The sequence below is a fragment of the Pleurodeles waltl genome, chromosome 4_1 (genome assembly GCF_031143425.1).
Source record: "Pleurodeles waltl isolate 20211129_DDA chromosome 4_1, aPleWal1.hap1.20221129, whole genome shotgun sequence".
Lineage (NCBI taxonomy): Eukaryota > Metazoa > Chordata > Amphibia > Caudata > Salamandridae > Pleurodeles > Pleurodeles waltl.
In genome coordinates, this window is record NC_090442.1 from 280,083,887 (window position 1) to 280,107,124 (window position 23,238).

Sequence of the window (23,238 nt, forward strand, 5' to 3'; positions counted from 1 at the left end):
CTGACATCCTAACAATGGAGCGATCAAAAGAACTATCCAAGCCCCATGCCTCCTACATGGAAGCAGCTCTACAGAGAGCGGTTTAAGACAGAACCAGTTAATGCAATCACACCCAAGAAAGGGCCAGACAGAGTCAAGAAGATAATGACACCCTCCCAGATGTGTTGCTACTGTGGAGGACTGACACACCGCCCTGCAGAGTGTCCAGCGAAAGGCAGACGGTGTGCCACATGCAGGAAGTTCAATCACTTTGCGAAATCTTGCCGTTCTGGAAAGAACTGTATGCTGCAGAAGACCATCAATGCACTAACTAAAACACAAAGAGAGACCAACGATATGGATGATGACGAAGACGCAGAACACATGATACACTCTGGGTTTATGGTGGGAACTGCAGCCAAGACACATAACCACCTACCTCAATGCCAAATACAAGTAGCAGCTCACCAAATCAATGCCATTGTAGACACTGGTGTGTCCATCAACATTATGTTGACAACTGTATTAACTGCCATCACTCCTGCTCTACCTCTACAAGCTGCAACAGTCAAAGTCTTTGCATATAGGCAAGACAACCTTCTGCAGATACCGGGAAAATTCAAAACACCCATTAATCATGGATCACAGACAGTAGATGCCTACATTTATGAGGTGGAAGGAGGTCATGGCATGTTACTGGGCCATCATGCAGCTGATGCCCTAGGAATTGTCACTTGCACCATCAGAGTCCATCTGGAAGGCATATTCCAAATACTGGCAGAATTCCCAAACATGTTCGAAGGCATTGGATGCCTAAAAGGAAAGACAGTGAAACTCCACATTGACGACTCTGTCCACCCTATGGCGTTACCACATTGATGCATCACTTTCCACCTGAGGCCTCACGTAGAGAAAGAATTGGAGAAACTGGAGGCGGCTGGAATCATAGAGAAAGTGTCATATCCTACTCCATGGGTGCCCCCCATCGTTGTAACTCGGAAACCAAAGCAGCCGGGTGAAGTGAGCATCAGTGTCACCAAGCAACTTCCTAATGTTGTAATGAAGAGAAAACAACACCTGACACCCACCGTGGATGACCTGATATGAGAATTAAGTGGAGCCTGATGGTTCTCGAAAGTGGACCTGCAGTCGGGGTATCACCAACTCACCCTAGACAAAGAATCAAGATATATCTCAACTTTCTCCACACATGTCGGCCTGCAGAGATACAAGATGCTCAATTTTGGGACCTCAAGTGCTGCTGAGGTATTCCAAAATACCATTCAAGAACTACTGGCAGACTTACCTGGGGTGATCAATGTCAGTGATGACATCTTTCTGTACTCCTGATCGGTGTCAGAAAAACAGCACTAGGCTCAGAGGGGTCCTTCGAAAGCTACAAGTCTCATGGCTCACATTGCATAAGACCAAGTGTGAATTCCTGAAACAAAAGATACGACTCTTTGGATACACGTTCTCAGCAGAGGGAGTGTTGCCGGAACCGGACAAAGTGAAGGACATCAAAGAGGCACCACCTCCATCTACGGTGTCTGAAGTCCGCCGTTTTCTGGGGATGATAAACTACTGCACCTGTTTCATCAACGATTTGATGTCTCTAACCCAACCACTCCATGACCTGACCAAGCCTTCTGCTCCCTGGGTAGAGGGTGAAGAACAAGAGAAATTGTTTCAAGCCATCAAGGATGCATTACCATCAGACACCACCTTGCTCTACTTCGAGCAAAGAGGCAACTATCACAATGGATGCTAGCCCAAAACAACTGGGAGCTGTACTAATGCAGAGACCAGAAGATGGTGAGTGGGCAACAGTAGCCTATGCCAGTAGATCCCTCACTCCAACAGAACAGAGATACTTTCAGATGGAGAAGGAGGCGATCGTAATACACTGGGGCTGCTGTCATTTCCATTTACATGTGTATTGATGTCCTTTTGTGGTCACTACTGAACAAACCACTTATCCCTCTCTTCCGAGGGACTGCATCAAAACCACCACCACGCATTGAGAAGTGGATGATACAGTGCGAATATCGACCAAGGACTTCCAGCCCGGCGGATTATCTATTACAACACCCATGAGCAACAACTCCTGAGGAAGAGGAGGAAGCGGACGAAACGGAAGAATATGTCCTGTATGTGGCCAACCAATCCCGCACCATGCCCATGTCTCTTGACACCATTGCTTAAGCCACTGCTCAAGACAATTGCCTCCAAAAAAGCACTACGAGAAGTCCAAACCGGCAAATGGTATGCACTCAAAACTCACTGGATACAATGCACGCCAGAGTTGCAATGTATTCTAGGCAGCCTTCACCATGTCCTCCTTGAGCTGGAAGCTGATTATGCATAGATACCGACTTATCCTGAGCAGCCTTACCAACCAAATAGTACAACTTGTGCATGCAGGCTATCAAGGGCTGGTCAAAACAAAGAGCTGTCTCTGCACCAAAATGTGGTTTCTGCTTATGGATGAGCTGGTCGAGACTGTGGTGCAGAGAACCTCCCCTACCCGCTCCGGTGTTGATAGAGCGTGGGCCATAACAACCTTGTGTATGTGCTAGTTTAGATTTTGGCAGCCTCCCAGATGGCAGGCACATGCTTGTCCTCATTGACGACTACTCCAAATACCGTGAAGTAGAAATCCTCAACTCGCAAGGTGCACATGAAGTACTTCCTAAACTAGAAAAGATGATGGCCATCCACGGCCTTTTGAAAGAACTGAGGACTGACAATAGGCCACTGTTCAAAGGCTAAGCGATAGCTGCATATTTGAAGTTCATGAACATACTCCACAAAAAAGTCACATCCCACTGGCCACAAGTCAACAGAGAGGTAGAAAGGTTCATGAAGATGCTAAACAAAGTTATCAGAATTGGACACAATAACCAACAAACGCTGGAGTTACCTGAGAGAATACTGCCAAACACCACATTCCACCATGAATCAGGCACCAGGTCACCTCCTCATGGGGAAGGTCATCCAAGAGTCCATCCCACATCATCCTGAGTGGGACCCTGTCCACCCAAATGACCACCATAACTGTGGAAAGCACTGTGCCAGCAACACCAAAGTCAGCTGGTGCCAGAGAGTCAGACAATCCTCTCTAGAAGTAGGAGACAGGGTACTTGTCAGGGACCAATGCCCTGGGAGTAAATTTCATCTCCCCCTTTTGAACCCCACTCATGGGTGATCACCAACTGACAAGGTACCAAAAAAACTGCCAGAAGGGGGAATTAGGTCATTTCAGGAAACGTTTCTCACTTCAAACGGTTTCACCAACCAACAATGCAATCCAGAAAAAAGGAAGAACAGAGGAAATTCACCGTGACTTAGGCAGCGTTTCAACAAACAGTGAAACTCCTGAGGATGACATGAGGCCAGTGAGCGAAGGCCTCCGGGCAGACACACCCGGAAGGACTCTGAGAGAATACAAATAACCTGCCCAGCGGGATATGACCACAAGTCTGAGTACTCATACAAAATATGGGCTGAGGAATAAGCCTGCCCTCTCTTCCCGACTGAGGGAGTATGAGATGTGAGGTAACGGGCTGGGCGTTGGTCCTCAGGAAAGGTAATCATGCATGAAAAGGTTTAGTGTGACTGATTATAACTTGTCATGGCACACCAAAGGCTCAGAGACCATAATGAGAGTAGATAACTGAAGTGAAGAAAAGTTGGAGCCATAAGTGTTTTAAGTTTTGGTTATTGTTGAATATTTGTGTTTTCCTTTGACTTTCTTAGCTGAAATAAAGGAGGAATGTAATGTACCACCAGTGGCGCATCTGGTGGGACAATCAGCACAGACCATTAAACAATGGGTGCAAATCACTCCCCTAAGCCAACCATACTTAAGCAAATCTTAAACCCTCACCTGTGCCCATTGCGCGACCAACACTACAGTGCGCACACTTAACTGTGAAGTAACATATAATTTCTGAACATCCTTTAAAGATAACAGATCTAATGCGGTTTATGCATACACAGCTAAGCATAAGGAGATAAGAATAGCCAGGTTAATTGTGCATGGTGGTCTTCTATAAGGCTGTCATTAGGCTGTGTTTCGTAAATTTTATCTCTCCGATTTATCATCTCATCTTAACTCAATCAACTCTGTCTTTAAAATGGAAACCAAGCAGCTAGTTTGCTTAACACTGTTTGATTCAGAAATTTAAATCAAATATAATCCATGCGATCGGGATTTTTATGTATGTTCACTGATTGTCAAAACTAAACGGACTCAGGCTGTGCTATGGTGTTCTTTTCTCAAAAGTGAATGTAACAGTTTCATGTGGGTTAATTTTGGGCCGATTGGCTAGATTAATAAAAACATTCCGTTGCAACAAATAAGACCTTCATGCCGTTGATGCATTTTAAGATGTCATATGAAATTAAGGTTGGTTTTGTGTTATATAAACTGTTACATAATGCGTTTTATGTATGTTTTCAAATATGTTTATTTCTCAATAGATGGCCTGGCTTCAGCAGGTAAAGCGTTTTGTTGACATATTATTTTTAAACACATTTGGGATCATTCCAATATTTCTGAAGCATCAAATTTTAGCTGTACATCGTGGTACAGAAACAACTTATGAACGTTTGTTTCTTTTGCCTCCTGGCCGTTCGTTTCGACTTAATAGTATAAGCTTAAACTGCTCACCGTTACTCACTGCAGATCTACCCTCCTCCCCGTTTGACCAGAGACGTCATTTAGGGGTCGCTACTGGTCGCACATGCGACCCCTGGCTTGGCCCTTGTGACCCCTGGCACTGCATTTGCGACACGTGCCTCGGAGATGGACCAAGAACACAAGGACGTTGGCTGGGATTTCACTGTCCTTGTTTTTTTGTCTGTTTTTTTTTTACTACACGGATACTGAATAATGTAATAAAGTTACATTATTCAGTATTAGTGTAGAAAAAAATGGAGTACAGTTAGCTGGAATATGACTCTCCCTAGAAACTGAGGTAAGTGAAAAATACCTTTAAATGTAGGTTGTGTGTGTGCTTGCGGGTGTGTTTATGTGAGAGAGTGTGAGTGTATGTGTAAGCGTGTGTGTGTGAGTGAAAGTAAAAGGCAAATTGCCTGTGATGTCACTTCCCTACTCTTGGACTTTTGGTGAATTGACGTTCATGCGTCTGACCTCCCGACCCCCAATCATCCAGATCCAACCCTTTCAGTAACCTTTTCACCACACTCCCGAGAGCTGCCCTTCAATATCCTGGCAACACATCACCAACCGCCGCCCTTTCAATGCTTCACCCGTCTACCGCCAGATCACTCCCACGAGCCACCTTCAGCTTCTTGGCTTTAGTTGCTCTCAAGGAACCTAGAACAGCGGGTTTTAACCTTTTGACTCCGGGGAACCCTTAGTGAATGGCTACTGAAAGCCAGGACCCCTGGGCAACGCGTTTTTCATGATTTGAAACTCAAAACAATACATAGAAATAGAGAAACAAGTACACAACCAATGAATACACAAATTAGGAAATATTAAATTCGCAAACAAAAAATATACAAAAATCGGAATTTACATTTTAATGGAAAGACTGGAGCTTTTCAAAATGTGGTTCTATTTCTAAAAGATGAAGCGATGTGCTAGACTGCAACATACAACTGTGTGGCTCCTAATGCCTGCTCTGTTTTTGTCTGCAGATAGCAGAGCTTCAGTGGAGGCCACTGACTGCTGTAGGTGCTCTGGCCCTTCAGATCAAGCTAAAGATAGCAGCTTCATTTTTAGCCTCGAACTTCAAATTCCTTCACATTTGCAGTGTGTTTTAAAATACGACAGGTTTTCTTTTAGGTAAACATATTTAATAATCTGATGATATTATTTCATTTTCAAAAGAGTATATATGCCCTGAAGTGGTGCGGACAACCAGGGGTCAGTTTACCACAGGCTATTCAGTATTCAGTGCCCATCAAGCTGTACTTCACAGCACTTCACAACAGCACCTCATGTTTTCATTACAAATTGCAGACTTTTAGCATTATGTAAATGTAGAAATGGACATTACCAAACAGTTTGGGTTATATAAGTCTCAACACATTTTTGTGGAGCAGGCCTACTTGGAAAGTCACCCCAGTTACTTGCTATCTCCATGACTCACACCATGACGAGTTCCCTCCAATGATCAACATTCGTAGCCATGTCTTCTCTTATTTATTGTGTCAAAGCTTGCAAAAGACGCGTAGCAGAAATCAGGGGAAAAAAGTTGTGAGAATGAATTTGCTATAAAGGGTTGCACACCGGAATAAATACAAAACGAGTGTCCTTTTTTTGGAGGTATGGGGAAATCCTGTTATTGTGCACATAAGAATCCTTACTGTTCCTCCACACAAAAACAGTATTGATTTAAGATTCCATGTCTCTTTAATATCTCTAATTAATCCTACATTCTGAACCCAGTAAATACATGGTTTGTCCTTATTTTTCATCCACCAGACTTCTTCAGGGTTCAGACTCTTGTTATTACATTATTGTGCTCTAAAGCGGAAACTCTGTTTTTACAAGGCCTAGAGAGATATGATCACTCAGGTTTCTTGTAGATGAATCACTGGATGCCAATCAGCAGATGTGTCTGTTTTAATTAAGACCTGTGGCAATATGTCTGATCGACACCACAAGAGCCTAGCAGAGCACCAACAATGTTAAAGGAGGGATCCTTTAGATTCTAGTGTAAAGGGTCTCCAGGTCGACAGCAGTGTCCAAGTTTAGCGTGATTAGCATCAATACTCATGTTCTGCAATTATTATTGGAGCTGCAAAGTGTGTGGCTCATTTACCCACAGATGGGAGAATTCGTACCTGTAGGGGTGTGGATACTGCCTTCACCTCGAGCTCTGGGATCTGGGAGCAGAGTAGTAGCAAGCAGTCATTGAACATTACTCACCGAGTCAACAATTGTTACTTGGCTATATGACTAGTAACTGGAGTCTGCTATTTGACAAGTTTGGCCAGATGCGTCCTCCTGGTATCGGTGCACCCCCTGGCCTTGCAGAAATGCCATGCTCGCTATCTCTAGCAGAAAAAATCCAAGATAAGCACTAATGATTATTGTCCTCGTGTCTGCGCATGTCTTGTGTATTAATCACTAAGAACAAAGGTCTGTTCGGCAACAAGGAAGCGCCACCGCCTTTCAGCTCCTCTACGTCAAAGAGCATCTGTTTGCACTCGCATTTTCTGAAATCCAACCTGGTTACTGGTCTTTGCCTTGTTAAACATTTCTTTGCGTCGCTGCAGCTGGCCCCTGAGGTGAAGTAGGTTCTTGTTAAGTAGATGATGAGCTGAACGGGACCGTCGGGGCGAGGGTGGGTTGGTCAGCGACATTCCCGGCATGGCGCAGCGTGGGAAACATGGGCCGCACTCTGACTGAAAGCCAGGCACTGCCAACTGCTCGACGAAAACTCAACGGGCCCCGCAGCACCTGGGAGCGGCAGGGATGGACATGGATGTGGTGGGAGAAAATGAGGCCTTGCAGCAGTTCTTTGAAGGTAAGGTTTGACATTCTTGGGAGGGGGTGTGGTAGAGCATTGGTGAACTTCATGTAGAATGTGCACATTCTTCAAAAAAATGCAGTCAGTGTTGAAGCCAGTTATTGATCTGTTGTGAAGAACTAACCCCCCATCAGCTGCCCTCTATTTAATACCAGTCTATTTGCACATTTGCAATGCAAATAGTGACTCAGGTAGCGACAGGAAGGCTGGAAGACGCGAATATCCTGGAAGCGAATACTATCGTTGGACTGGGCAGAAGGTATGTGCTCCCACTGTAAACAAGCACTTTTTGCACCTTGTGGGAAAGCCTATCCTTAATACTGTAGGCCTAACTTCGTTTTGGTGGAAAACCATTGATCTTAGCAAGTGGCTTGATTGGTTCTTCGGGTAAAATTATGTCAAATGACATAGGTGTGATCTGTTTATTATGAAAAGCTACGACGAAGCCAGTAGGCCTTATTTATTATTTTGTGAAAAACATCTGTTAAAGCCAGTAGACCTTTATGAGTGGCAGGTATTGGACTGTGGTTACACCTGTATTGGGTACAAGAAATTGCATATATTAATTTAGTAGGCAATGGTTTTGGAGTTGGTTACCACGCCAGGCTCTCCTGGTATGAAGATTCTTTCTGTAACAATCCATGTTAACTCTTCTTAGGAACATTTGTACATTATTTTGCCAACCGTAATTTTCTACATATTATAGCCTTTTAGCCCACTTCTGAGAGCTATCCCAGTTGTTAACCCCTGCGCTGCCAGGCCTTTTCCCCTCAGGTGCCAGGGCTTTTTTTGGCTTTTGAGGGGCAGTTTGCGCTTAGGCCCTCAAAACTTTTTGTCCACATAAGCTACCCATGCCACATTTCCGTCCTTTTTTTCCAACATCCCAGGGATTCTAGAGGTACCCAGAGTTTGTGAGTTCCCCTGCAGGAGACCAAGAAATTAGCCAAAATACTTCAAACATTTCGTTTTTTAAAACAAAATGGGGAAAAAAGGGCTGAATAAGAAGGCTTGTGGTTTTCCCCCTGTAAATGGCATCAACAAAGGGTTTGTGGTGCTAAAATCACCATCTTCCCAGATTTTAGGAACAGGCAGACTCAGAAAACCACATTTTTCAACACAAGGTTGGCATTTTACTAGGACATACCCCATTTTTACTATTTTTTGTGCTTTCAGCCTCCTTCCAGTTAGTAACAGAAATGGGCATGAAACCACTGCTGGATCCTGGACAGCTAAACATTTCTGAACAGTAGACAACATTCTGAATCCAGCAAGGGGTCCTTTGTGTAGCTCCTACAAGGGTTTCCTACAGACAATAACACCTGAAATAAATAAAACATTGAAATTGAGACAAAATAAACAGATTTTTTTTCCACGTTTTACTCCGTAACATTTTCCTGCAATGTCATATTTTCAAAAGCCATATACTGTTCTGTCTGCTAGACTCTTCTGGTAGTGGGGATATATAGGGCTTGTAGGTTCATCAAGAACCCTAGGTATCCAGAGCCAATAAATGAGCAGCACCGTGCAATGGGTTTTCATTGTATACCGGGTATACAGCAATTCATTTGGTGAAATATAAAAAGTGAAAAATAGGTATCAAGGAAAACTTTGTATTTCCAAATTGGGTCCAAGATAAGGTGTCGAGAAGCAATGGTTATTTGCACATATCAGAATTCCAGGGTCCCCATTCTTGCATGTGAATTATAGGGCATTTCGCAAATAGACATCTTTTTTACACACTGTCTTATATTTGGAGGGAAAAATGTAGGGAAATACAAGGGGCAATAACACTTGTTCTGCTATTCTGTGTTCCCCCAGTCTCCCAATAAAAATTGTACCTCACTTGTGTGGGTAGGCCTAATTCCCGCGACAGGAAACGCAACATGGACACATCACATTTTTACATTGAAATCTGACGTGTTTTTTGAAAAGTGCCTAGCTGTGGATTTTGGCCTCTACCTCAGCCGGCACCTAGAGAAACCTACCGAACCTGTGCATTTTTCAAAATTAGACACCTAGGGGAACCCAGGATGGGGTGACTTGTTGGGCTCTCACCAGGTTCTGTTATCCAGACTCCTTTGCAAACCTCAAAATTTGGGGGGAAAAACACTTAGGGCCGTATTTACACTTTTCGACGCACAACTGCGCCAACGCAGTTGTGCGTCAAAAAATCTAACGCCGGCTAACGTCATTCTGAAGTGCCATGCGGGTGCCGTATTTATTCAATGGCGTTAGCCGGCGTTAGCCGGCGGAGCTGCCTGGTGTGCGTGAAAAAAAATGACGTACACCAGGCAGCGCCGGCGTAGGGGAATATGGAGCTTGGGCGCCAAAAAATGGGGCAAGTCAGGCTGAGGCAAAATTTTCGCCTCAACCCGATTTGCGCCATTTTTTTTGGCTCCCAACCCCCATTGAAATGACTCCTGTCTTAGCAAAGACAGGAGTCATGCCCCCTTGCCCAATGGCCATGCCCAGGGGACTTCTGTCCCCTGGGCATGGTCATTGGGCATAGTGGCATGTAGGGGGGCACAAATCAGGCCCCCCTATGCCACAAAAAAAAAAAAAAATCACTTACCTGAAATTACCTTATGTTCCCTGGGATGGGTCCCTCCATCCTTAGGCGTCCTCCTGGGGTGGGCAAGTGTGACAGGGGGGTCCCTGGGGGCATGGGAGGGCACCTCTGGGCTCCTTCCGAGCCCACAGGTCCCTTAACGCCTGCCCTGACCAGGCGCTAAAAAGCGACGCAAAAGCGGCTGGACGTCATTTTTTTTGACCCGCCCACTCCAGGGCGTGATTTTTGCCCGGGAGTATAAATCCGGCGCACATGCCTCGGAGTCAATTTTTTTAGACGGGAACACCTACCTTGCATATCATTAACGCAAAGTAGGTGTCCACGCTAAAAAATGACGCAAACTCCATGGACTTTGGCGCTAGACGCATCTAACGCCAGAGTATAAATATGAAGTTCGTTTTGCGTCGAATTTGCGTAAAAAAAAACGACGCAAATCCGCCGCAAACGGAGTATAAATATGCCCCTTATGCCTCATATTTCAGTGATTGAAAGTTCTGGAATCTGAGCGGAGCCACAAATTTCCTTCCACCCAGCATTCCCCCAAGTCTTCCGATAAAAATGGTGCCTCACTTGTGTGGGTAGGCCTAGTGACCACGACAGGAAATGCCCCAAAACACAACATGGACACATCTCATTTTCCCCAAGAAAACAGACCTTAATTTTGCCAAGTGCTTAGCTGTGGATTTTGGCCTCTATTTCAGCCGGGACCTAAGGAAACCTATCAAACCTGTACATTTTTTAAAACAAGACACCTGGGGGAATACAAGATGGGGTGACGTGTGGGGTTCTCACCAGGTTCCGTTACCCAGAATCCTTTGCAAACCTCAAAATTTGGCCCCGAAAATTGTTTTTTCACATATTTTGGTGACAGAAAGTTCTGGAATCTGAAAGAAGCCACAAATTTCCTTCCACCCAGTGTTCCCAAAAGTCTCATGATGAAAATTATACCTCACTTGTGTGGGTAGGCCTAGTTCCCGGGACAGAAAATGGCCCAAAACACAACATGGACACATCACATTTTCCCAAAGAAAACAGACCTGTTTTTTGCAAAGTGCCTAGCTGTGGATTTTGGGCTCTAGCTCACCAGGCACCTAGGAAAACCTAGCAAACCTGGACATTTATGAAAACTAGACACCTAGGGGAACACAGGATGGGGTAACTTGTGGTGCTCTCACCAGGTTTTGTTACCCAGAATCCTTAGCAAATCTCAAAATCTGGCAAAAAAACACCTTTTCCTCACATTGTGGTGTTGCAAAGTTCTGGAATCTGAGGGGAGATACAAACCACCTTCTACCCAGCGTTCCCCCAGGTCTTCCGATAAAAATGGTACCTCACTTGTGTGAGTAGGCCTAGTGCCTGCAACAGAAAATGCCCCAAAACACTATGTGGACACATCAAAATTCTCAAATACAAAACTACCTGATTTTGCGTGGGGGCACCAGCGTTTTTGGTCCTGTGCTCAGTAGCCATCTAGGGAAACCTACCAAAAACAAACATGTCTGAAAATTAGACACACGAGGGAGTCCAGGGAGGTGCGACTTGCGTGGACCTGCCCAGTGTTTTCTTACCCAGAAATCTCAGCAAACCTCACAGTTAGCTAAAAAAATCAAATTTCCCCATATTTCTATGTGGGATCACTGCACCAGCACAAATGTCCTACCACCCAACCTTCCACTGAGTCTCCCGGTAAAAATTATACCTCACTTGTGTAGGTGGGTCAAGTGTCTGTGACAGGGAAGAGTCAAAAACATGTCGAAAATGAGAGGGAACCAAAGCGTGTTCAAAATGGCAGTTTGAAAAAAAAAAATGTTTAGGCTGACAAGTGGGACAGAATTTTTATCGATATAGATGCAACAATGCTGGGTGGCAGGAATTTTGTGGATTACTGCAGATTCTGGAAGGTTCCGTCACAAAAATGTGTGAAAAATGTGTGATTTCAAGCAAAGTTGGAGGTTTGCAGGGCATTGTGGGTAAGAAAATGGTACGGGGTGCATGTGAAGCACACCACCCTGGACTCACCCAGATGTTTAGTTTTCACATGTGTCTCGGTCTCGTAGATTTTTCTACATGCCAGAGTCCCAAAGTCCAAAAAGTGCAGCCCTCACCATTCCAAGCTGGACGATTTTGAGAGTTAGACAAGCTCTCAGTGCCGAAATGTAAAACTAAAACCCAAAATAATCAAATGTCCTCTTGCTTGCAATGGGATAAGATGTTTTAGTGTGCAGGGGGAGAGCTGAAAGACTGTTACCTCCTTCAGTTGGTAGCCACCAGCAATTTTTTTTTATTTTATTCCCTGGCTTCTAATATGCTTTCTCCCCCCCCATCCAACCCCCAGGGAGTGGATTGGGGGTAATTGCCCCATCTGCCCACCGGTGAGCAGAACAACTTTGTCGCCATACCCCCACCCTCTTTTTTTGAAAGAAAATCTTCCCTGGTCTCTGGTGGCCTTTCTGCCCCACTTGGGGGCAGATGGGCCTTACACAAATAGGCCAATCTGCCCCCAAAGGGGGCAGAAATGGTCAACAGTAATGTGCCCCCATGGGGAGCGACCCTTGCCCATGGGGCTGCCCCCCCCCAACAAAACACACACATCCTATTCCCTGGTGCCTAAGTGGTTTCTGCCCCCCTTGGGGGCAGATCGTCCTAATTAAAATAGGCCAATCGGCCCCCAAGGGGGGCATAAATAGCCTAAAATAAATTTGTCCCCCAGGGGAGTGACCCTTGCCTAAGGGGTTGCTCCCCTTGAGTGACATTGGCGCACAAAAAAAATCCCTAGTGTCTGGTGGTTTCTGCCCCCCTTGGGGCAGATCGGCCTAATAAAAATAGGCTGCTCTGCCCCCAAGGGTGACAGAAATGGCCTATAAATAATTTCAAAAATGAAAAACATGTCAAAAATGAAAAACAAAAAAATATCCCTGGTGTCTAGTTGCTTCTGCCCTCCCCCTCTGGGTAGATCGGCATAATTAATATAGGCTGATCTGCCCCCAGGGGGCCAGAAAAGGCCTAATAATTAATTGTCCCCCTGGGGAGCGGCCCTTGCCAAAGGGGCCACTCCCCTTATTTAAACACACACAAAAAAAAAAATCCCTGGTGGCTAGTGGGCATTACTGCAGCCCAATCGCTTCACTATTGGGCTGCAGAAATTCTTACAGAGACATGAGAGGAAAGGCTTTTCCTTTACTTTCACGCCTCTGCCTGCGTCCACCTCCCGGTCAAGATGGGAGGTGACCTCTGATGAGGTCAGCTCGCAATTTGCATGCTGACGTCATCAGACGTCACTGAGGGGACTGGGGGGTTGGGGGTGGAAGGGAAAGCGATTCCCCTTCCATCCCTGATGGGGGGGTGTGGGTGGGAGGCCCAAGGGAGGAGCACTAGAGCTCACCCTGTGGGCCGGGTGCAGGACAAGCTGGTCTCGTCCCCAGAACACGGGAACCATGGCTGAGGGGGAGACCAGCTCGTCCAGGGCACTCTAGGGGTTAAAGGCCCTGATCCCGAGTTATAGGCCTGAACTGCAGATGAGGGCCTATAACAAAGGTGATGGCCTTTAACAACAGGTATAGCCGGAGGCAGAAGGCATATAAGGCTATTAGAACATTCCACACATTAAGGGTAAAATGTTCTAAATTAAAAACAAGAAAACCCTTCATTCCGAAGGTCAAAACTTTCTCTGGGTTCCTAGGATTAGGAAAGTAAGAGAGGGTTAAGTTCTTTTAGATTTCTAGCTCCTAAGCTGTGCAACACGCTCCTATCGCACATTAGACAGGAGAAATCAGTAATCCCCTTTAGGAAACTACTAAAAACACATTTACTTTATTGACTCATAGATATTCTTATCCAGAGCAAAGATCTTACCAGCGCTGGGAGGCCTGTTGGGTGGCCATGCGCTATATAAATCCTGGGAAATAGAAATAGAAATGTATCTTTAGAAGTTACAGCAAAGGCACTAGACCTGACTCATTTATTATGAGAAACATATGTTAAATCCAGTAGACTTTTAAAGAGGATTGTTATTTCATTGTGTTAAAACCTGTTGACTGTATGGAGCCCTGTAGACTGGTATCTTCGTACATGGAATCTCACAGATTTGCAAAGAAGCCAATAGATTTGGTTTTGGTTATCACCGCTGCCAAGTGGTAGAAGATTTTCACTGTAATTAACCTTGCCAGATGCTCTTAAAAAAGATTGTGAATTATTTTACAAGTTGTAATTTTATATATTTTTGTAATTGTGTGCATAGTATTTCGCACTTTGTGTATTAAACTGTCTAGCTTTGCAGTTTTAGTGCCTGACAGGTTTTTGTAAGCAGGAAAATAAGAATCATAAAAATACACATGTAAATGCAAATACATAGATAGAGGGGCTTGGGTCAGCCCTCCTCATCTATTTATCTCTTTGAGTGTCATTCCCATTATTCTTCTGCATGGGGTAATGGGTCAGTCCCCTTTAGTCTTTGGTTCTATTGTCCTGTGAGTAATGGCATATTGCCTGATTTCCATTTGCACATCTGCCTGAAAAATGAATGTGTGTTGTGTTCTGTGTCTATGTAATGATGTAATACTCTAGAATGTGGGAATGGTTGCTAGCTTGGAATTGAGTAACATGAAGATTCCTGCTGCAGTTGCTTGGTGGTGTTGTTGGGGCTGAGGTTGAGGTTGCTAGGAGATGTTGGTGGCAGTCTGACCGCCACTGCGAGTCTGGCGGTACTAGGACTGCCAGACTCATAATGAGGGGCTGAATATTCTAAAAAAAGACTTTTCTTTATTTAGTAAAACTCCTTAACAGTGCTTTTGGTTGGATAAACCAGCAGAATGTAACTGCACCTCCATTTTTTTAAAATCACCAGGTTATCCTCCTATACAATGGCAAAAATGGAGGAACATTTTCAGTCATTATGCCAGAGTTTGTAGCACCTCACTCAGTGTGGAAAGAAAGTCATCTTTGTTGATCCATTGATGAGGACATGAGGGTCAAGAGGTCTTTGCACTTCTCCCTGACCTCTCAGATAATGATTCACTGAATTTGAATGAGTATGAAATATGTCTAAAAAACTGGATTTACATCACTTTCCCAAGGTGAGCACTGTATTGGAACTATATCATTTGGGAGGAGAATGCAGTGCCAAGGGGAATCTGTTGAGCAATATATCACAGAATTCCATAATTTGCGTGTGGTTTTGGAAGGTCTCTTGAAGAACGTTTATGAGACACTGTGCTGCTTTACTCTTCAGAATATCAAAACTATGCACTTCAGGATATTTTAAGGCACAATGTAAAGCAATCACTCTCAAACACCTTCGTAAGTAGAATAATCAAGTTTATTTAACCTCTTAAATGAGGGCGTCGGCCACTGGCCGACGCCCACACACCCTCCCTGGTGCGGGTCACGACCAGTGGCCGACACCAGGAAGGGCATTAATAAATCCTCGGGTGCGTCGCACCCGAGGATTTATTTTTTATTTTTTTTCCCCCCCCGGGAGACACGGAAGCTACTGTGTCTCCCCCCGCCCCCCACCCGCCCCTTTGTGACGTCAGCGCGCCGCGAGGCGCGCTGACGTTGCAAAGGTGTTTTCCCCATGAAAGCAGGAAGCAGCCTTGCGGCCGCTTCCTGCTTTCATGGGGAAAACGGCCTTTTTCACGTTCGGGAAGGCCTCGTAAGAAAGGGGAGAGTCTCCCCTTTCTTACGAGGCCTTCCTGAAAGTGTTTCCTGGCCCCCGATCGCAGCACAGCTGCGATCGGGGGCCAGGAAACACTTTCAGGAAGGCCTCGTAAGAAAGGGGAGACACTCCCCTTTCTTACGAGGCCTTCCTGAAAGTGTTTCCTGGCCCCCGGTCGCAGCTGTGCTGCGATCGGGGGCCAGGAAACACTTTCAGGTTTCCTGGCTCCCCCGATCGCAGCACAGCTGCGATCGGGGGGGTCAGGAAACATTTTGAAAAGGCCTCGTAAGAAAGGGGAGACTCTCCCCTTTCTTACGAGGCCTTCTGAAACTGTTTCTGGCCCCCGATCGCAGCTGTGCTGCGATCGGGGGCCAGAAACAGTTTCAGAAGGCCTCGTAAGAAAGGGGAGAGTCTCCCCTTTCTTATGAGGCCTTCTGAAACGGTTTCCTGGCCCCCGATCGCAGCACAGCTGCGATCGGGGGCCAGGAAACCCCACTAGACACCAGGGATTTCACTTTTGGGGGGCAGCCCCCCCCCGGAAAACGGGCCGCCCCCCCCGGATAATTTTCCTAAAAAAATAAAAAGGTAGGTGCCCCCTGGGGAGGGGGGGGGGGGCGATCGCGCCCCCCCCCCCCCAGGGGATTTTTTTTTTTTAAAAAAAAAAAAAAAAAAAAATGAAATGACAGGGGGTCGCCCGTGGGCAGGGTGACCCCCTGTGGGGGCATTTTTTTTTTTAGATGTTGTAGGGTTTCCCTGGGGGGCATTTTGGCCCCCAAGGAAACCATACAACAACTAAAAAAAAATATATGTATATATCTATATATATATATCTATGTAGATAGATATATCTAGGTACATGGATATATCTATAGATATATCTATGTAGATATATATTTATATATATATATATAGGTAGATCTGTATCAAAGAGATTTATAAAGCGCGCTACTCACCTGTGAGGGTCTCAAGGCGCTGGGGGGGGGGACGGGGGGGAGGGAAAGGGGCTAGGAGGTTCACTGTTCAAAAAGCCAGGTTTTGAGGCCCTTCCTGAAAAGAAGTAGGTTTTGGGTCTTGCGAATGTGGGTTGTGAGTGCGTTCCATGTTTTGGGTGCAATGTAGGAGAAGGATCTGCCCCCGGTGGTGGTGTGTTTGATGCGGGGGTCAGAGGCGAGAGAGAGGTCAGCTGAACGGACGTTTCGTGTGGGGGTGTGGAAGGTGACTCTCGTTGAGGTAGGCAGGGCCTGTGTTGTGGAGTGATTTGTGTGTGAGGATGAGGATCTTGAAGGTGATCCTTTTGTCAATGGGGAGCCAGTGGAGGGATTTGAGGTGTGGAGAGATGTGTTCGTGTCGGTGGAGGTCGAGGATGAGTCGTGCTGCTGAGTTCTGGATGCGTGTAGTTTGCACTTGAGTTTTAGAGTGGTGCCGGTGTAGAGGGCGTTTCTGTAATCAAGCCTGCTGCTGATGAGTGCGTGAGTGACAGTTTTTCTGGTCTCTGTGGGGATCCATTTTAATGTTTTTCAGTATACGGAGTTTGTTGAAGCATGAGGAGGTAAGAGCGTTGATTTGTTGGGTCATAGAGAGGGAGGAGTCTAGGATGATGCTGAGGTTGCGTGCGTAGTTGGCGGGGGTGGGTGCAGGGCCTAGCGTGGTGGGCCACCATGGGGGGTCCCAGGTTTTTTTGGTGAGGGCCAAAGAGGATTATTTCGGTTTTGCTTGAGTTGAGTTTCAGGTGCTTGGCTGTCATATATACATCACTTTTGTCAATATGTGTGTGGTTTCCCTGGGGGGAAAAGGGTCCGACTTGTCTAGTGGCAGTTTTAGTGCCATAAAGAAGCGCAGAAGGTTTATATGCCTACTGCAAAGAGCACATCTGTATTTTATGTAAATAGCTGAGTACATTAGTAAAGTCTATGGAGAGATGAAGGGCACTTTTGCTGGGTGGTAATGAGGGAATCCGAGGAGGAGGGAGTGGGAGCACCAATAATGATTGTTGGACTGGGCGCAGGAGGTGCTAAAGACTGTGACGAATGGTATGTGACAAGGTGTTTTTTGAGTGTCTTGAAAGTACATGCTGATTGAGGGAAGAAGCGCAGGTAAGGTGGCCTCTACTGTTGCACGTATCTCACACACACCATCGATTTTGTGACTGTCTACGTAGGCTAGTGTTTTAGAGCAACAGTTTAGCCAATAGCAGAGATGGCATCTTGATGGATGACTGCTGCCTGCACTCGGGTTATAGAGGACCGCTCTGACATAGGATCAGAGACTGAGACATCAGATACTGAGACAGCATCTGAGGGATAGGACAATGGCGCAGACTCTGGGAGTGATTTTTCAGTCAGAGGAGTCCCATTCGAAAACTCCTCTTCCAGTACATTATGAGGGAGGTGATGAGGACAGTCCTGCTGTCCCTTCGCAAGCTGTTCGTGCAACTGGGTAATAGTGGGTTAGGCCAACCCAGAGAGCAGGTGAATGCGGCGGCAAGCAGAGAGAGAGTGCTCTCTTGGGAGCTCACCAATTTAGTTCAGCCCCAAATTCCACCACCCAAATCATATTGTGGAGACATCAAAATTGTCTATGGCAAAACAAACTGGTTTTGTAAGGCAGGCACCTGTGTTTTTGGTCCTGGATTCGGCGGCCATATAGAGAAACACACTAAACCCAAACATTTCTGGAAACTAGACATTCGGGGGAGTCCACAGAGGTGTGACTTGTGTGGATTCCCCAAAGTTTTCTTACCCAGAATACCCTGCAAAGCTGAAATGTTGAGAAAAAACTCTATTTTTCTCGCATTTCTGTCACACAAACTACAGGAATATGCTGGGATCCACAACATTCCTACCACCCAGTGACTCCTCACCTGTCCTGATAAAAACACTACCCCACTTGAGTGCCTACACCTAGTGCCTGTGTCAGGAATGGATCACCCCAGGGTCAACAGCTGCCTCACGTAAGGACCAACATTGACTGTTGTGTGATCTATTCCTGTCGCAGGCACCAGGCCTAACCACACAAGTGAGGTATCATATTTATCGGGAGACTTGGGGGAACGCTGGGTGGAAGGAAATTTGTGGCTCCCCTCAGATTCCAGAACTTTCTGTCACCGAAATGTGTGGAAAACGTGGTATTTTAGCCACATTTTGAGGTTTGCAAAGGATTCTGGGTAACAGAACCTGGTCCGAGCCCCACAAGTCACCTCATCTTGGATTCTCCTGGGTTTCTAGTTTACAAAAATGTGCTGGTTTGCTAGGTTTCCCCAGGTGCCGGCTGAGCTAGAGGCCAAAATCCACAGGTAGGCACTGTTTTCTATGAAAAAATGTGATGTGTCCACGTTCTGTTTTGGGGCATTTCCTGTCGCGGGCGCTAGGCCTACCCACACAAGTGAGGTATCATTTTTATCGGGAGACTTAGGGGAACGCCGGGTGGAAGGAAATTTGTGGCTCCTCTCAGATTCCAGAACTTTCTGTCACCGAAATGTGAGGAAAACTTGTTTTTTTAGCCACTTTTTGAGGTTTGCAAAGGATTGTGGGTAACAGAACCTGGTCCGAGCCCCGCGAGTCACCCCTCCTTGTATTGCCCTAGGTCTCTAGTTTTCAGAAATGCACAGGTTTGGTAGGTTTCCCTAGGTGCCGGCTGAGCTAGAGGCCAAAATCTACAGGTAGGCACTTCTCAAAAAACACCTCTGTTTTCTTCCAAAAATTTTGATGTGTCCACGTTGCGCTTTGGGGCGTTTCCTGTCGCGGGCTCTAGGCCTACCCACACAAGTGAGGTATCATTTTTATCGGGAGACTTGGGGGAACGCCGGGTGGAAGGAAATTTGTGGCTCCTCTCAGATTCCAGAACTTTCTGTCACCGAAATCTGAGGAAAACTTGTTTTTTTAGCCACTTTTTGAGGTTTGCAAAGGATTCTGGGTAACAGAACCTGGTCCGAGCCCCGCGAGTCACCCCTCCTTGGATTGCCCTAGGTCTCTAGTTTTCAGAAATGCACAGGTTTGGTAGGTTTCCCTAGGTGCCGGCTGAGCTACAGGCCAAAATCTACAGGTAGGCACTTCTCAAAAAACACCTCTGTTTTCTTCCAAAAATTTTGATGTGTCCACGTTGCGCTTTGGGGCGTTTCCTGTCGCGGGCGCTAGGCCTACCCACACAAGTGAGGTATCATTTTTATCGGGAGACTTGGGGGAACGCCGGGTGGAAGGAAATTTGTGGCTCCTCTCAGATTCCAGAACTTTCTGTCACCGAAATCTGAGGAAAACTTGTTTTTTTAGCCACTTTTTGAAGTTTGCAAAGGATTCTGGGTAACAGAACCTGGTCCGAGCCCCGCGAGTCACCCCTCCTTGGATTGCCCTAGGTCTCTAGTTTTCAGAAATGCACAGGTTTGGTAGGTTTCCCTAGGTGCCGGCTGAGCTAGAAGCCAAAATCTACAGGTAGGCACTTCTCAAAAAACACCTCTGTTTTCTTCCAAAAATTTTGATGTGTCCACGTTGCGCTTTGGGGCGTTTCCTGTCGCGGGCGCTAGGCCTACCCACACAAGTGAGGTATCATTTTTATCAGGAGACTTGGGGGAACGCCGGGTGGAAGGAAATTTGTGGCTCCTCTCAGATTCCAGAACTTTCTGTCACCGAAATCTGAGGAAAACTTGTTTTTTTAGCCACTTTTTGAGGTTTGCAAAGGATTCTGGGTAACAGAACCTGGTCCGAGCCCCGCAAGTCACCCCTCCTTGGATTGCCCTAGGTCTCTAGTTTTCAGAAATGCACAGGTTTGGTAGGTTTCCCTAGGTGCCGGCTGAGCTAGAGGCCAAAATCTACAGGTAGGCACTTCTCAAAAAACACCTCTGTTTTCTTCCAAAAATTTTGATGTGTCCACGTTGCGCTTTGGGGCGTTTCCTGTCGCGGGCGCTAGGCCTACCCACACAAGTGAGGTATCATTTTTATCGGGAGACTTGGGGGAACGCCGGGTGGAAGGAAATTTGTGGCTCCTCTCAGATTCCAGAACTTTCTGTCACCGAAATCTGAGGAAAACTTGTTTTTTTAGCCACTTTTTGAGGTTTGCAAAGGATTCTGGGTAACAGAACCTGGTCCGAGCCCCGCGAGTCACCCCTCCTTGGATTGCCCTAGGTCTCTAGTTTTCAGAAATGCACAGGTTTGGTAGGTTTCCCTAGGTGCCGGCTGAGCTACAGGCCAAAATCTACAGGTAGGCACTTCTCAAAAAACACCTCTGTTTTCTTCCAAAAATTTTGATGTGTCCACGTTGCGCTTTGGGGCGTTTCCTGTCGCGGGCGCTAGGCCTACCCACACAAGTGAGGTATCATTTTTATCGGGAGACTTGGGGGAACGCCGGGTGGAAGGAAATTTGTGGCTCCTCTCAGATTCCAGAACTTTCTGTCACCGAAATGTGAGGAAAACTTGTTTTTTTAGCCACTTTTTGAGGTTTGCAAAGGATTCTGGGTAACAGAACCTGGTCCGAGCCCCGCAAGTCACCCCTCCTTGGATTCCCCTAGGTCTCTAGTTTTCAGAAATGCACAGGTTTGGTAGGTTTCCCTATGTGCCGGCTGAGCTAGAGGCCAAAATCTACAGGTAGGCACTTTGGAAAAAACAGCTGTGTTTTCTATAAAAAAATTGGATGTGTCCATGTTGTGTTTTGGGGCATTTCCTGTCGCGGGCACTAGGCCTACCCACACAAGTGAGGTATCATTTTTATCGGGAGACTTGGGGGAACACAGAATAGCAAAACAAGTGTTATTGCCCCTTATCTTTCTCTACATTTTTTCCTTCCAAATATAAGAGAGTGTGTAAAAAAGACGTCTATTTGAGAAATGCCCTGCAATTCACATGCTAGTATGGGCACCTCGGAATTCAGCGATGTGCAAATAACCACTGCTCCTCAAAACCTTATCTTGATCCCATTTTGGAAATGCAAAGGTTTTCTTGATACCTCTTTTTCACTCTTCATATTTCAGCAAATGAATTGCTGTATACCCAGTATAGAATGAAAACCAACTGCAGGGTGCAGCTTATTTATTGGCTCTGGGTACCTAGGGTTCTTGATGAACCTACAAGCCCTTTATATCCCCGCAACCAGAAGAGTCCAGCAGACAAAACGGTATATTGCTTTCAGAAATCTGACATCGCAGGAAAAAGTTACAGAGTAAAACATAAAGAAAAATGGCTGTTGTTTTCAGCTCAATTTCAATATTTTTTTATTTCAGCTGTTATTTTCTGTAGGAAAACCTTGTAGGATCTACACAAATGACCCTTTGCTGAATTCAGAATTTTGTCTAGTTTTCAGAAATGTTTAGCATTCCGGGATCCAGCATTGGTTTCACACCCATTCCTGTCACTAACTGGAAGGAGGCTGAAAGCACCAAATATAGTAGAAATGGGGTATGTCCCAGTAAAATGCCAAATTTGTGTTGAAAAATTCGGTTTTCTGATTCAAGTCTGCCCGTTCCTGAAAGGTGGGAAGATAGTGATTTCAGCACCAGAAACCCTTGGTTGATGGCATTTTCCGGGAAAAAACCACAAGCCTTCTTCGGCAGCCCTTTTTTCCCATTTTTTTGGAAAAAACAAAATTTTCACTGTATTTTGGCTATTTTCTTGGTCTCCTCCAGGGGAAACCACCAACTCTGGGTACCATTAGAATCCCTAGGATGTTGGAAAAAAAGGACGCAAATTTGGCGTGGTTAGCTTATGTGGACAAAAAGTTATGAAGCCCTAAGCGCGAACTACCCCAAATAGCCAAAAAAGGGCTCAGCACTGGGGGGGGGAAAGGCCCAGCAGCTAAGAGGTTAAGGGGCAAGTTCTCAGCTAGCAAAACTAAACCACACTAATATATATATATATACATCAGGAGAATAACATGAGAATAATGATAAAGATATAAGCACTCTGTGAATAATTGCAAGAGTAAGTGCATATAATACGAGCACACACAATATACCTCAATGCTCAATAGCATGAAAATGACTGCAAGAGTAAGTGCATAGTACGCGCGCACACACAATATACTTCAATGCTCAATAGCATGAAAATGACTGCAAGAATAAGTACACATTACGCGCGCACACACAATACACTTAATAAATTGAAAAGCTTCACCGAAAAGAGCGTCTGCATCCCTCCGCCGTACACAAAGCTGGGGAACCCAAATCAGCTGACACAGGGAGCCTCTGTTCGGGACAATCAGTCCTCCTGGTGTTGCGTCCAACCCAGGAGAGAGTTCCTAAACCAGCCCATCCAGGCCCCCAACATTTATAGTATTTACTAACGCCCAGGAGTCTTTTCTAGAAAAGACCCCCTCCTTTACAAATTGTGCAATCGGCGGTACCTTGTTCACCCTTCGAGACGTCTCCTCAGAACGGGCCAAGTTCCCAGGAGAGGACTCCAAGGTGAAGCTTGCATTCCTCCTTGTGTACAGGCGCATCCCCCTGTTGTTCTAACTGATAGCTCGTGGAATGTAAATAGCGCCCTTCGTACCAGGCAGATGGAGCGAAGTTGAGCAGAAAAACACCCCACCCTTCAGCTTGCCGA

General features: G+C 45.9%; 1 protein-coding gene across 2 annotated transcripts in view; it reads left to right on the plus strand.

The window, feature by feature from the left end:
* Window positions 1-7,111: 7,111 nt before the first annotated feature.
* The window catches only part of MYRFL (myelin regulatory factor like), a 689,165-nt gene continuing 673,038 nt past the window's right edge, over window positions 7,112-23,238 (plus strand). For both annotated transcript variants that reach the window (XR_011202270.1, XM_069228327.1), the window contains exon 1: window positions 7,112-7,487. Coding sequence is in view for 1 of the 2 variants with exons in the window: in XM_069228327.1 (XP_069084428.1) it covers window positions 7,436-7,487 (52 nt within the window). In the remaining variant the exon portion in view is untranslated. The remainder of the gene's footprint in view (window positions 7,488-23,238) is intronic.